This window comes from Phyllobates terribilis, unplaced genomic scaffold (genome assembly GCF_046119375.1).
Source record: "Phyllobates terribilis strain yellow unplaced genomic scaffold, ASM4611937v1 Scaffold_1__5_contigs__length_1240528914, whole genome shotgun sequence".
Classification (NCBI taxonomy): Eukaryota; Metazoa; Chordata; class Amphibia; order Anura; family Dendrobatidae; genus Phyllobates; species Phyllobates terribilis.
Window position 1 is genome coordinate 1,122,432,486 of NW_027362761.1, and position 14,642 is coordinate 1,122,447,127.

The window sequence follows — 14,642 nt, forward strand, 5'->3', positions numbered from 1 at the left end:
GCCTGTATATGGTAAGATCTATACCGAACCTGTATATGATAAAATCTATATCGGGCCTGTATATGGTAAGATCTATACCGAACCTGTATATGGTAAGATCTATACCGAACCTGTATATGATAAGATCTATACCGAACCTGTATATGGTAAGATCTATACCGGACCTGTATATGATCAGATCTATACCGGACCTGTATATGGTAAGGTCTATACCGAACCTGTATATGGTAAGATCTATACCGAACCTGTATATGGTAAGGGGTAAGATCTATACCGGACCTGTATATGGTAAGATCTATACAGAGCCTGTATATGGTAAGATCTATACCGGACCTGTATATGATAAGATCTATACCGAACCTGTATATGGTAAGATCTATACCGAACCTGTATATGGTAAGATCTATACCGAACCTGTATATGGTAAGATCTATATCGGGCCTGTATATGGTAAGATCTATACCGAACCTGTATATGATAAGATCTATACCGAACCTGTATATGGTAAGATCTATATCGGGCCTGTATATGGTAAGATCTATACCGAACCTGTATATGGCAAGATCTATACCGTGCCTGTATATGGTAAGATCTATACCGAACCTGTATATTATAAGATCTATACCGAACCTGTATATGGTAAGATCTATACCGGACCTGTATATGGTAAGAGCTATACCGGGCCTGTATATGGTAAGATCTATACCGAACCTGTATATGGTAAGATCTATACAGAGCCTGTATATGGTAAGATCTATACCGAACCTGTATATGGTAAGATCTATACCGAACCTGTATATGGTAAGATCTATACCGGACCTGTATATGGTAAGATCTATACCGAACCTGTATATGGTAAGATCTATACCGAACCTGTATATGGTAAGATCTATACCAAACCTGTATATGGTAAGAGTTATACCGAACCTGTATATGATAAGATCTATACCGAGCCTGTATATGGTAAGATCTATACCGAACCTGTATATGGTAAGATCTATACCAAACCTGTATATGGTAAGAGTAATACCGAACCTGTATATGGTAAGATCTATACCGAACCTGTATATGGTAAGAGCTATACCGAGCCTGTATATGGTAAGATCTATACCGAACCTGTATATGGTAAGGGGTAAGATCTATACCGGACCTGTATATGGTAAGATCTATACAGAGCCTGTATATGGTAAGATCTATACCGAACCTGTATATGGTAAGATCTATACCGAACCTGTATATGGTAAGATCTATACCGAACCTGTATATGGTAAGATCTATACCGAACCTGTATATGGTAAGATCTATACCGAACCTGTATATGGTAAGATCTATATCGGGCCTGTATATGGTAAGATCTATACCGAGCCTGTATATGGTAAGATCTATACCGAACCTGTATATGGTAAGATCTATACCGAACCTGTATATGGTAAGATCTATACCGAACCTGTATATGGTAAGGGGTAAGATCTATACCGGACCTGTATATGGTAAGATCTATACAGAGCCTGTATATGGTAAGATCTATACCGAACCTGTATATGGTAAGATCTATACCGAACCTGTATATGGCAAGATCTATACCGAACCTGTATATGGTAAGATCTATACCGAACCTGTATATGGTAAGATCTATACCGAGCCTGTATATGGTAAGGTCTATACCGAGCCTGTATATGGTAAGATCTATACCGAACCTGTATATGGTAAGAGCTATACCGAACCTGTATATGGTAAGATCTATACCGAACCTGTATATGGTAAGATCTATACCGAACCTGTATATGGTAAGTTCTATACCGAACCTGTATATGGTAAGATCTATACCGAACCTGTATATGGTAAGATCTATACCGAACCTGTATATGGTAAGATCTATACCGAACCTGTATATAGTAAGATCTATACCGAACCTGTATATGGTAAGATCTATACCGAACCTGTATATGGTAAGATCTATACCGGACCTGTATATGGTAAGATCTATACCGGACCTGTATATGATAAGATCTATACCGAACCTGTATATGGTAAGATCTATACCGAACCTGTATATGGTAAGATCTATACCGAACCTGTATATGGTAAGATCTATACCGAACCTGTATATGATAAGATCTATACCGAACCTGTATATGGTAAGATCTATACCGAACCTGTATATGATAAGATCTATACCGAACCTGTATATGGTAAGATCTATACCGAACCTGTATATGGTAAGATCTATACCAAACCTGTATATGGTAAGAGTTATACCGAACCTATATATGATAAGATCTATACCGAACCTGTATATGATAAGATCTATACCGAACCTGTATACGGTAAGATCTATACCGAACCTGTATACGGTAAGATCTATATCGGGCCTGTATATGGTAAGATCTATACCGAACCTGTATATGGTAAGGTCTATACCGAACCTGTATATGGTAAGATCTATACCGAACCTGTATATGGTAAGGGGTAAGATCTATACCGGACCTGTATATGGTAAGATCTATACAGAGCCTGTATATGGTAAGATCTATACCGGACCTGTATATGATAAGATCTATACCGAACCTGTATATGGTAAGATCTATACCGAACCTGTATATGGTAAGATCTATACCGAACCTGTATATGGTAAGATCTATACCGAACCTGTATATGGTAAGATCTATATCGGGCCTGTATATGGTAAGATCTATACCGAACCTGTATATGATAAGATCTATACCGAACCTGTATATGATAAGATCTATACCGAACCTGTATATGATAAGATCTATACCGAACCTGTATATGGTAAGATCTATATCGGGCCTGTATATGGCAAGATCTATACCGGGCCTGTATATGGTAAGATCTATACCGAACCTGTATATGATAAGATCTATACCGAACCTGTATATGGTAAGATCTATACCGAACCTGTATATGGTAAGATCTATATCGGGCCTGTATATGGCAAGATCTATACCGGGCCTGTATATGATAAGATCTATACCGAACCTGTATATGATAAGATCTATACCGAACCTGTATATGATAAGATCTATACCGAACCTGTATATGGTAAGATCTATATCGGGCCTGTATATGGCAAGATCTATACCGGGCCTGTATATGTTAAGATCTATACCGAACCTGTATATGGTAAGATCTATACCGAACCTGTATATGGTAAGATCTATACCGAACCTGTATATGGTAAGGGGTAAGATCTATACCGGACCTGTATATGGTAAGATCTATACAGAGCCTGTATATGGTAAGATCTATACCGAACCTGTATATGGTAAGATCTATACCGAACCTGTATATGGTAAGATCTATACCGAACCTGTATATGGTAAGATCTATACCGAACCTGTATATGGTAAGATCTATACCGAGCCTGTATATGGTAAGATCTATACCGAGCCTGTATATGGTAAGATCTATACCGAACCTGTATATGGTAAGAGCTATACCGAACCTGTATATGGTAAGTTCTATACCGAACCTGTATATGGTAAGATCTATACCGAGCCTGTATATGGTAAGATCTATACCGAGTCTGTATATGGTAAGATCTATACCGAACCTGTATATGGTAAGAGCTATACCGAACCTGTATATGGTAAGTTCTATACCGAACCTGTATATGGTAAGATCTATACCGAGCCTGTATATGGTAAGATCTATACCGAGCCTGTATATGGTAAGATCTATACCGAGCCTGTATATGATAAGATCTATACCGAACCTGTATATGGTAAGATCTATACCGAGCCTGTATATGGTAAGATCTATACCGAGCCTGTATATGGTAAGATCTATACCGAACCTGTATATGGTAAGAGCTATACCGAACCTGTATATGGTAAGTTCTATACCGAACCTGTATATGGTAAGATCTATACCGAACCTGTATATGGTAAGATCTATACCGAACCTGTATATGGTAAAATCTATACCGAGCCTGTATATGGTAAGATCTATACCGAACCTGTATATGGTAAGATCTATACCGAACCTGTATATGGTAAGATCTATACCGGACCTGTATATGATAAGATCTATACCGAACCTGTATATGGTAAGATCTATACCGAGCCTGTATATGGTAAGATCTATACCGAACCTGTATATGGTAAGATCTATACTGAACCTGTATATGGTAAGATCTATACCGAACCTGTATATGGTAAGATCTATACTGAACCTGTATATGGGAACTCACATGTAGGGAAACCCAAATAGCCAGTGTACAGTCAGGGATGGAGTCAGCCCCAGGCAAACCTGCATGGTCACACCGCCGGGCCGAACTGAGCTCACCCCTGGCAGAAGCAGCTTTGGGAGACGAACAGAGGGATTGCGACGGGTCAGATCCAACGATCCAGCAATCCCGCCAGCTTTTTTTTTCAGATTTTTAAAAACTGTTTTCTGTATGTAATAGTTCCCTTAGGAGACTTGAAGCTGTGATCATCCCGATCGCCTATACTACATATAGCAGGGCTTCAGCGCTGCTACGTATCACAGAAATCACAACCTCCTATGAATGGTAGCTAAACTCTGGCTTTCACATGAGGATCTTAATAACAGGCACGGGGGTCTTCAGCAGACCCCTGGCTGTCATGACAAGCCATCCGCATGCCCATCATGTGATTGCGGGGTGCCGATGGGTTGTCATGACAGCCGGGAGTCTGCTGAAGACCCCTGTGCCTGTCATTAAGCTTTCGGCCAGCGTGTGTTAAAGGGGTATTCCCATCTCCAAGATCCTCTCCCAATATGTAGTTGGTGTAATAATAATAATATTAGCAAATACCTTCAATTAGAAATGTAGTATAGTTCTTCTGATTCACTATGTATATTTCCTCATGTGCAGGGATTGCAGGACCTTAGGTATCCATGGTTACGACCACTAGCAACTAGCTAACTAACTCTCACTATATCTGTGGAGGTAACCATGGATACCTAAGGTCCTGCAATCCCTGCACACGAGGAAAGAGAAATAGTGAATCAGAAGAACTATACTACATTTCTAATTGAAGGTATTTGCTAATATTATTACTATTATTACACCTACTACATATTGGGAAAGGATCTTGAGATGGGAATACCTCTTTAAATCCCGCTGTCAGTGATTGACGGAGCACTGATCCACCCCGTGGCTGTTAAAGGCACATGATGGCTGATTATATCAGACATCATGTGCGGGGGAAAATTGTGGGCTCGGCGTGCGAGTCCGCATCAAAGGAAGGGAGATGACCTTTAAACGTCAAAGTTTGAGAAAGGGTTAAGAACTTCAGAGCACCCCATTTAAGTAGCTGCAAATATGGTGGAGTCCCTTCTAATGCCCATCAGCCCCCCACAATGCAAATGAATGATTTCAATGACATTATCAGCAGCAGGCCACTGAAGGCCACCATGTTAGTGCAACTATGAAGCACAGCCCTCGGCTTAATGACATATGCTAATTAGAACTGGGTGCACCCTGGGTGTGGCCAAGAGGTTCGGTGCTCTATTGCACCCACTAGTTTTGCATGTCCCTGCCTCCCTCACTGGTGATTGACAGCAGTGGCTCGCCTGAGCTTCCTCTGCAGATAGTGCTGACTCCAGGCAAGTCAGTGCAGTCATTCATCAGTGAGGGAGGCGTGGACATGCAAAACCAGTGGGTAGAACTGTGCACTGAGCCTCTTGGCCACACTAAGGGTGCACTAATCACTCTAATTAGCATACGTGATAAAAGTTCAATTTCTGTAGCAGTGATAAGAACAATAAATGCGCAATTATTATGGGGATTATATTGTATTTCTTCTTGTTTCCCATCTATTATTTTTTAATTTTCTATTGTTACCATCAATTTTATTTGTATTATGCTGGTTAAGTGTAACTTCCGGATGTCACCTGGACACTGCCAACTAGCAGACCGTCTGCTGAAAGACATGGTAATATGACGTGGATTCAGCCATCAGAAGACATAACCATGATGGCATTATAAACCTTGGAAAACAGACAAGTGACACGGGCCATGTTCTGTTACTCCTAGAAATAGGTGTCGGAGACTGACTGTACAATAAACATCAGATATCGGATGAAAATAATAAACATACAGTGGATCAGAATTTTCAGGTTTTTGGACATTACTGGACTATCATCATGACCAACAGAAAAATTAATCAAAATCACCAATAAATACATTTCTACTAATAACGGTGCATGGTTTACAGTTTACCTTCAATCTGATAGGCCGCTGTTGCTGCTCCCCAAGCAAACGAATCGGGAAACTTAAAACTGTCCATTTCTTCTCATATATAACCGGGAATGTCTTATATATTTATTGTCCAAACCAGATCCTCGATCTGGAAAATAAAAATCATATGGTTAAAAACGATCATTCACTTTCATAAAAAGAAGCAAAAAAAAAAACTTTGTATAACAATTTAGTGTGAAGTACAGAAATGTAAAATATGCGCCCGTGTGATAACACTGATGCCCACCAGATGGCGCCATTGCAGCATCCCCCTAGTCTGGAGGTTAGTCGTGTTCTGCTGTATCTGGGCCGTCAGATTCCCCTTATATTCAGACGTCGATGTCGTCATTCATGTGCTGTACATTGTTTGCATGGACACAATATATTCTATCAGGCTTTACATGTGTCTGTATAAACAGGAGAGAGAGAGCGCGAGAACAGGAGAGAGAGAGAGCGCGAGAACAGGAGAGAGAGAGCGCGAGAACAGGAGAGAGAGAGAGCGCGAGAACAGGAGAGAGAGAGAGCGCGAGAACAGGAGAGAGAGAGAGCGCGTGAGAACAGGAGAGAGAGAGAGCGCGTGAGAACAGGAGAGAGAGAGCGCGTGAGAACAGGAGAGAGAGAGAGAGCACGAGAACAGGAGAGAGAGAGAGAGCGCGAGAACAGGAGAGAGAGAGAGCGCGAGAACAGGAGAGAGAGAGAGCACGAGAACAGGAGAGAGAGAGCGCGAGAACAGGAGAGAGAGAGAGAGCGCGAGAACAGGAGAGAGAGAGAGAGCGCGAGAACAGGAGAGAGAGAGCGCGAGAACAGGAGAGAGAGAGAGAGCGCGAGAACAGGAGAGAGAGAGCGCGAGAACAGGAGAGAGAGAGAACGCGAGAACAGGAGAGAGAGAGAACGCGAGAACAGGAGAGAGAGAGAACGCGAGAACAGGAGAGAGAGAGAACGCGAGAACAGGAGAGAGAGAGCGCGAGAACAGGAGAGAGAGAGAGCACGAGAACAGGAGAGAGAGAGAGCGCGAGAACAGGAGAGAGAGAGAGAGCGCGAGAACAGGAGAGAGAGAGAGCGCGAGAACAGGAGAGAGAGCGCGAGAACAGGAGAGAGAGAGCGCGAGAACGGGAGAGAGAGAGCGCGAGAACAGGAGAGAGAGCGCGAGAACAGGAGAGAGAGCGCGAGAACAGGAGAGAGAGAGAGAGCGCGAGAACAGGAGAAAGAGAGAGAGAGCGCGAGAACAGGAGAAAGAGAGAGCGCGAGAACAGGAGAGAGAGAGCGCGAGAACAGGAGAGAGAGAGCGCGAGAACAGGAGAGAGAGAGAGCGCGAGAACAGGAGAGAGAGAGCGCGAGAACAGGAGAGAGAGAGCGCGAGAACAGGAGAGAGAGAGAGCGCGAGAACAGGAGAGAGAGAGCGCGAGAACAGGAGAGAGAGAGAGCGCGAGAACAGGAGAGAGAGAGAGAGCGCGAGAACAGGAGAGAGAGAGAGAGCGCGAGAACAGGAGAGAGAGAGCGCGAGAACAGGAGAGAGAGAGAGCGCGAGAACAGGAGAGAGAGAGAGCGCGAGAACAGGAGAGAGAGAGAGCGCGTGAGAACAGGAGAGAGAGAGAGCGCGTGAGAACAGGAGAGAGAGAGCGCGTGAGAACAGGAGAGAGAGAGAGCGCGTGAGAACAGGAGAGAGAGAGCGCGTGAGAACAGGAGAGAGAGAGAGCGCGAGAACAGGAGAGAGAGAGAGAGCGCGAGAACAGGAGAGAGAGAGAGAGCGCGAGAACAGGAGAGAGAGAGAGAGAGCGCGCGAGAACAGGAGAGAGAGAGAGCGCGAGAACAGGAGAGAGAGCGCGAGAACAGGAGAGAGATAGAGAGCGCGAGAACAGGAGAGAGAGAGAGCGCGAGAACAGGAGAGAGAGAGAGAGCGCGAGAAGAGGAGAGAGAGAGAGAGCGCGAGAAGAGGAGAGAGAGAGAGAGCGCGAGAAGAGGAGAGAGAGAGAGCTCGAGAAGAGGAGAGAGAGAGAGAGAGCGCGAGAAGAGGAGAGAGAGAGCGCGAGAAGAGGAGAGAGAGAGAGCGCGAGAAGAGGAGAGAGAGAGCGCGAGAAGAGGAGAGAGAGAGAGCGCGAGAACAGGAGAGAGAGAGAGAGAGCGCGAGAACAGGAGAGAGAGAGAGCGCGAGAACAGGAGAGAGAGAGAGAGCGCGAGAACAGGAGAGAGAGAGAGCGCGAGAACAGGAGAGAGAGAGAGCGCGAGAACAGGAGAGAGAGAGAGCGCGAGAACAGGAGAGAGAGAGAGCGCGAGAACAGGAGAGAGAGAGAGCGCGAGAACAGGAGAGAGAGAGCGCGAGAACAGGAGAGAGAGAGAGAGAGCGAGAACAGGAGAGAGAGAGAGAGCGAGAACAGGAGAGAGAAAGAGCGAGAACAGGAGAGAGAGCGCGAGAACAGGAGAGAGAGCGCGAGAACAGGAGAGAGAGCGCGAGAACAGGAGAGAGAGCGCGAGAACAGGAGAGAGAGCGCGAGAACAGGAGAGAGCGCGAGAACAGGAGAGAGAGCGCGAAAACAGGAGAGAGAGCGCGAAAACAGGAGAGAGAGCGCGAAAACAGGAGAGAGAGCGCGAAAACAGGAGAGAGAGCGCGAAAACAGGAGAGAGAGCGCGAAAACAGGAGAGAGAGCGCGAGAACAGGAGAGAGAGCGCGAGAACAGGAGAGAGAGCGCGAGAACAGGAGAGAGAGCGCGAGAACAGGAGAGAGAGCGCGAGAACAGGAGAGAGAGCGCGAGAACAGGAGAGAGAGCGCGAGAACAGGAGAGAGAGCGCGAGAACAGGAGAGAGAGCGCGAGAACAGGAGAGAGAGCGCGAGAACAGGAGAGAGAGAGCGAGAACAGGAGAGAGAGAGCGAGAACAGGAGAGAGAGCGCGAGAACAGGAGAGAGAGCGCGACAACAGGAGAGAGAGCGCGAGAACAGGAGAGAGAGAGCGAGAACAGGAGAGAGAGCGCGAGAACAGGAGAGAGAGCGCGACAACAGGAGAGAGAGCGCGACAACAGGAGAGAGAGAGCGACAACAGGAGAGAGAGAGCGACAACAGGAGAGAGAGAGCGACAACAGGAGAGAGAGAGCGAGAACAGGAGAGAGAGCGCGAGAACAGGAGAGAGAGCGCGAGAACAGGAGAGAGAGCGCGAGAACAGGAGAGAGAGCGCGAGAACAGGAGAGAGAGCGCGAGAACAGGAGAGAGAGCGCGAGAACAGGAGAGAGAGCGCGAGAACAGGAGAGAGAGCGCGAGAACAGGAGAGAGAGAGCGAGAACAGGAGAGAGAGCGCGAGAACAGGAGAGAGAGCGCGAGAACAGGAGAGAGAGCGCGACAACAGGAGAGAGAGAGCGACAACAGGAGAGAGAGAGCGACAACAGGAGAGAGAGAGCGACAACAGGAGAGAGAGAGCGACAACAGGAGAGAGAGAGCGACAACAGGAGAGAGAGCGCGACAACAGGAGAGAGAGCGCGACAACAGGAGAGAGAGCGCGAGAACAGGAGAGAGAGCGCGAGAACAGGAGAGAGAGCGCGAGAACAGGAGAGAGAGCGCGAATACAGGAGAGAGCGCGAATACAGGAGAGAGAGCGCGAATACAGGAGAGAGAGCGCGAATACAGGAGACAGAGCGAGAACAGTCCAGAGTGTACTGGACTCAGTCGTGCAGTAAATCAAACATGAACTACATGAATTGCAGCAAGAAAATGCAAAACTAAGAGGAGAGATCGTAAAGTTAAAGAGCCAGACGCCACCTCTAACTCAGGAGTGGGACCCCGGGAAAAAGAGCGATGCAGACAAAATGAGAGCCAACAGCCACAACACAAATAACTTAAATAACTGCCTCAATATCGAGAGCAAAGCAGAAAATAACCAAGAAATGCAGGGTGTGCCGGAGCCAAAAATTATAAAAACCCCAAGTCTAGAACAACAGCTGGTCACTACAACACAACAGAGCAGCAAGCAGAATGCAAATAAGGGACCACACAGAAGCAGCCAATCACCATGTCCGGATACAGTCCTGATTATAGACCCCAATGGAAATACCTTAACACAAGGCGACAGAAGTTCCCTGGCAGTAAGATCATCCTGTCATCTGTGCTGCCAAGAAAAGATGTCTCCCAACACATTACCCAAGACGTCAACAGAGAGCTAGCAGCCAAGATCACCTCAACGCCAGACATCACTCTGGCACAACATCCAGCCATAAACCTCCATCACCTGTATGATCATAAACATCTCAACAACCAAGGAGTCAGCCTTCTCGCCAAAGAACTCAAAGACCTAGTGCTCAATAGAGTCCCGGGACATAAAGCCGTCATGAACCAAAAACCTGTACAAAGAGCACCGCTAACAAATAGACCTAACACTGAATATGCTCACCAAACTGGAAACTGGAACCGGTACCCTGTACCCAAAATTAGGGCATGAGAGACACAAACCGTGGAAGAGACCACCCGCCCCACACAGAGTGAAGCAGAGCAGTGACCTGGAGGAGATAAAGACCATGCTCAGCTCACTGTGCATAAAACTCAGGCGACTGGATCAATTGCCTATAACATGGCCACCAGTCAGCGATCCAAACTGTCCTATGCACGGCAGCTCATTACAAGGTGTATAGCCATACAATGTCACCTCTAATCATTAGTAGCTGGAACATCCAGGGTCTGAACACTTCAGCCTTTGGACATAAGACAGACGACCCAGATTTTAATCAAAGACTGAAAAACATCGATATACAGATCCTCTTGGAAACATGGACTAAAGCAGATAATGAATCTGTTGTCCCCACCAGATATTGGGAACTCTCTGTCCCTGCCATAAAAAACAAAAACACCAAACAGGGCAGAAGCTCAGGAGGAATATTAGACTGGTACAAAGAGGAGCTTCATGAACATATCAGAGCAGTGAAGAGAGAAGACAGTCACATCTGGGTAAGAATAATCCGCTCCATTCTCATTTCTCGGGCCGATAGCTACCTTTTTGCAGCATACATAGCTCCTCCAGAGTCTCCATACTTCAACCCAGACAGATTTGAGACCCTACAGAGCGAATCTGCCCACTTCCAGACTCTGGGCAACGTTCTCATCTACGGAGACCTCAATGCAAGAACAGGAAGTGAGAGAGACTACCTGACCACTGAGGGAAACGTCTATATATTTGGAGCGGATACAGACTGTGACAACCCAGTGCACACCGAGAGGAACAGCTATGACAGCACACTGAATAAAAGTGGCAGAACAATGCTGAACCTATGCCGAAGCCTCGGACTTCGTATCCTTAACGGCCGCACCAAGGGAGACTCATTGGGAAGACACACCCTAAACTCCCACGTGAGCAGCAGCGTGATAGACTATGCCATCACAGATATGGACCCTACAAGAATTGGCGCCTTTATAGTCACCCTACAAACACATCTGTCAGACCACAACCAACTTCTCCTATACATCAAATCCAAAAACAAATCACCCTCACAAACTTCGCAGCAGACCGGCCTTATTAGCTTGCCTCCATCCTTCAAATGGTCCAAGATGTCAGCCCCAAAATATACAGATGCCATCAACAGACGTGAAATCAAGGATAAGCTCCAACACTTCCATAATAATGTGTATGAACTTAACCCAGAAGGAATACACCTAGCAGTAAGGGACCTTAATGACATACTCTATGCCATGGCAGAAATGTCCGACCTGAAAAGATGCAGCAACAAGAGGCCGAGTAAGCAAAATGTCAACAACTGGTTTGACAAGGAATGTAAAGCTATAAGGAAGGTCCTAAGAACGGCTTCAAATAAAAAACACAGAGACCCAAACAAGCCCACCCTGAGAGAAGCCTAAGACACCATACAACGAAATTACAAATCCATCCTCAAAAAGAAAAAGCAAAACCACATTTCCACCAAACTCCTCCAACTCCAAGATGCCCTTGAAGACAACAGCTTTTGGGAACTATGGAACCACCTAGGATCCAACCGGAAATGCAATAACCTACACATCCAGAGTGGCAATATCTGGCTCCAGTACTTCAAGGACCTTTACAAAGACATCCCAAGTGAAGACCTGAACCCGGCACAAATAGAGCTTGTGAACAAACTGAAGGCTATGGAGGAAAATTTCAAAAAGACTTCCAAAACCCTCTGGACACATCAATTACAATGCCAGAAATAACAAAAAGGATCACACTGATAAAAAGGTAAAAAAGCCAGCGGCCCAGATGGGATCCTCCTCGAAATGCTGAAATAGAGCCCGCCAGACATCAAGGCTGCAATAGCAAAACTATTCAATATTGTACTGCAGGCTGGCTATTTCTCCAAAAACTGGAACCAAGGACTCATAACCCCGATACACATAAATGGGGACAAGTACGACCCAGCAAACTACTGGGGAATATGTGTCAGCAGTAACCTGGGTAAATTCTTCAACTGCATCCTGAACAAGAGGATCCTCACCATCCTCACCTTCCTCACCCAACACAACGTCCTCAGCAAAAGCCAAGCAGGTTCATGCCAAACCACCGCACCACCGACCACACCTACACCCTGCACAGCCTCATCAAGAAGCACGTCCACAATACAAAGCATGGGAGGATCTATTACTGCTTTGTGGACTTCAAGAAGGCATTCGACTCAGTGTGGCATCCAGGACAATTCCTAAAACTGCTGGGGAGCGGAATAGGAGGCAAAACATATGATGTCATACGAAGCTCCTACACTTAGAACAGTTGCATAATTGACAGCTGTCCACTTACAGAAACCAACAAGTACACATACCTGGGCCATGAACTCAGCCAATCAGGGAGCTTAAAGCAAGCCATACAGTGGCTGAAAAACAAGGCGTGCAAAGCCTTCTATGCCATCAGAAGACGTCTGTCTGTACCATGTCAAGGCACCTGTAACAGTCTGGCTAAAAATCTTTGATACCATCATTTCCCCAATCTTTCTGTACGGCAGCGAAGTCTGGACGCTGGACGAACAGAAATATTCCACCTAGAGTTCTGTAAACACCTCCTCCAAGTCCATCAGAGCACATCAAACCGCCATCGGAGCACATCAAACAGCGCCTGCGAGAAGGGCAGATTCCCGCTACACCTTGTGATCCAGGAGGTGTTATCATTCAAGGCTCATCTACAAAGTAGTAGCCCCAGCGCCTACCATCACAGAGGAGACTGATATCCCATGAACTCAGATACCTCACCCTGGATGTGTCCCTATACCCATCCCCCCATTATTTTACCACTTGCTTTGGCAATGTTAATATGTTAGTCCTGCCAATAAAGCCCATTTGATTTGAAAAGGAGAGAGCAAGCGAGAACGAGAGAGAGAGAGAACGAGAGGGAGCGAGAATGAGAGAGCGAGCGAGAATGAGAGAGCGAGCGAGAACGAGCGAGCGAGAGAGAACGAGAGAGAGAGAACGAGAGAGAGAGAGAACAAGAGAGAGAGAACAAGAGAGAGAGAACGAGAGAGAGAGAACGAGAGAGAGAGAACGAGAGAGAGAACGAGAGAGAGAACGAGAGAGAGAGAACGAGAGAGAGAGAGAACGAGAGAGAGAGAGAACGAGAGAGAGAGAGAACGAGAGAGAGAGAACGAGAGAGAACGAGAGAGAGAGAACGAGAGAGAGAGAACGAGAGAGATAGAACGAGAGAGAGAGAACGAGAGAGAGAACGAGAGAGAGAACCAGAGAGAGAACCAGAGAGAGAACGAGAGAGAGAGAGAACGAGAGAGAACGAGAGAGAGAACGAGAGAAAACGAGAGAGAGAACGAGAGAAAACGAGAGAGAGAACGAGAGAGAACGAGAGAGAGAACGAGAGAGAGAACGAGAGAGAGAACGAGAGAGAGAGAACGAGAGAGAGAGAACGAGAGAGAGAGAACGAGAGAGAGAGAACGAGAGAGAGAGAGAGAACGAGAGAGAGAGAGAACGAGAGAGAGAGAGAGAACGAGAGAGAGAGAGAACGAGAGAGAGAGAACGAGAGAGAGAGAACGAGAGAGAGAGAGAACGAGAGAGAGAGAGAACGAGAGAGAGAGAGAACGAGAGAGAGAGAACGAGAGAGAGAACGAGAGAGAGAACGAGAGAGAGAGAACGAGAGCGAGAGAACGAGAGAGAGAGAGAACAAGAGAGAGAGAACGAGAGAGAGAGAACGAGAGAGAGAGAGAACGAGAGAGAGAGAGAACGAGAGAGAGAGAACAAGAGAGAGAGAGAACGAGAGAGAGAGAGAACGAGAGAGAGAACGAGAGAGAGAACGAGAGAGAGAACGAGAGAGAACCAGAGAGAACCAGAGAGAACCAGAGAGAGAACGAGAGAGAACGAGAGAGAGAACGAGAGAGAGAACGAGAGAGAGAGAACGAGAGAGAGAGAACGAGAGAGAGAGAACGAGAGAGAGAGAACGAGAGAGAGAGAACGAGAGAGAGAGAACGAGAGAGAGAGAACGAG

The 14,642-nt window shown here is 46.2% G+C and overlaps 1 protein-coding gene across 3 annotated transcripts in view; it reads right to left on the reverse strand.

Moving 5' to 3' along the window:
* Positions 1-14,642, reverse strand: part of LOC141161679 (cytosolic beta-glucosidase-like) — a 121,281-nt gene that overhangs the window by 82,597 nt on the left and 24,042 nt on the right. For all 3 annotated transcript variants that reach the window (XM_073646824.1, XM_073646835.1, XM_073646846.1), the window contains exon 2: positions 6,209-6,335. In XM_073646824.1, the coding sequence (XP_073502925.1) occupies positions 6,209-6,275 (67 nt within the window). In that variant the 5' untranslated portion in view covers positions 6,276-6,335. The remainder of the gene's footprint in view (positions 1-6,208; positions 6,336-14,642) is intronic.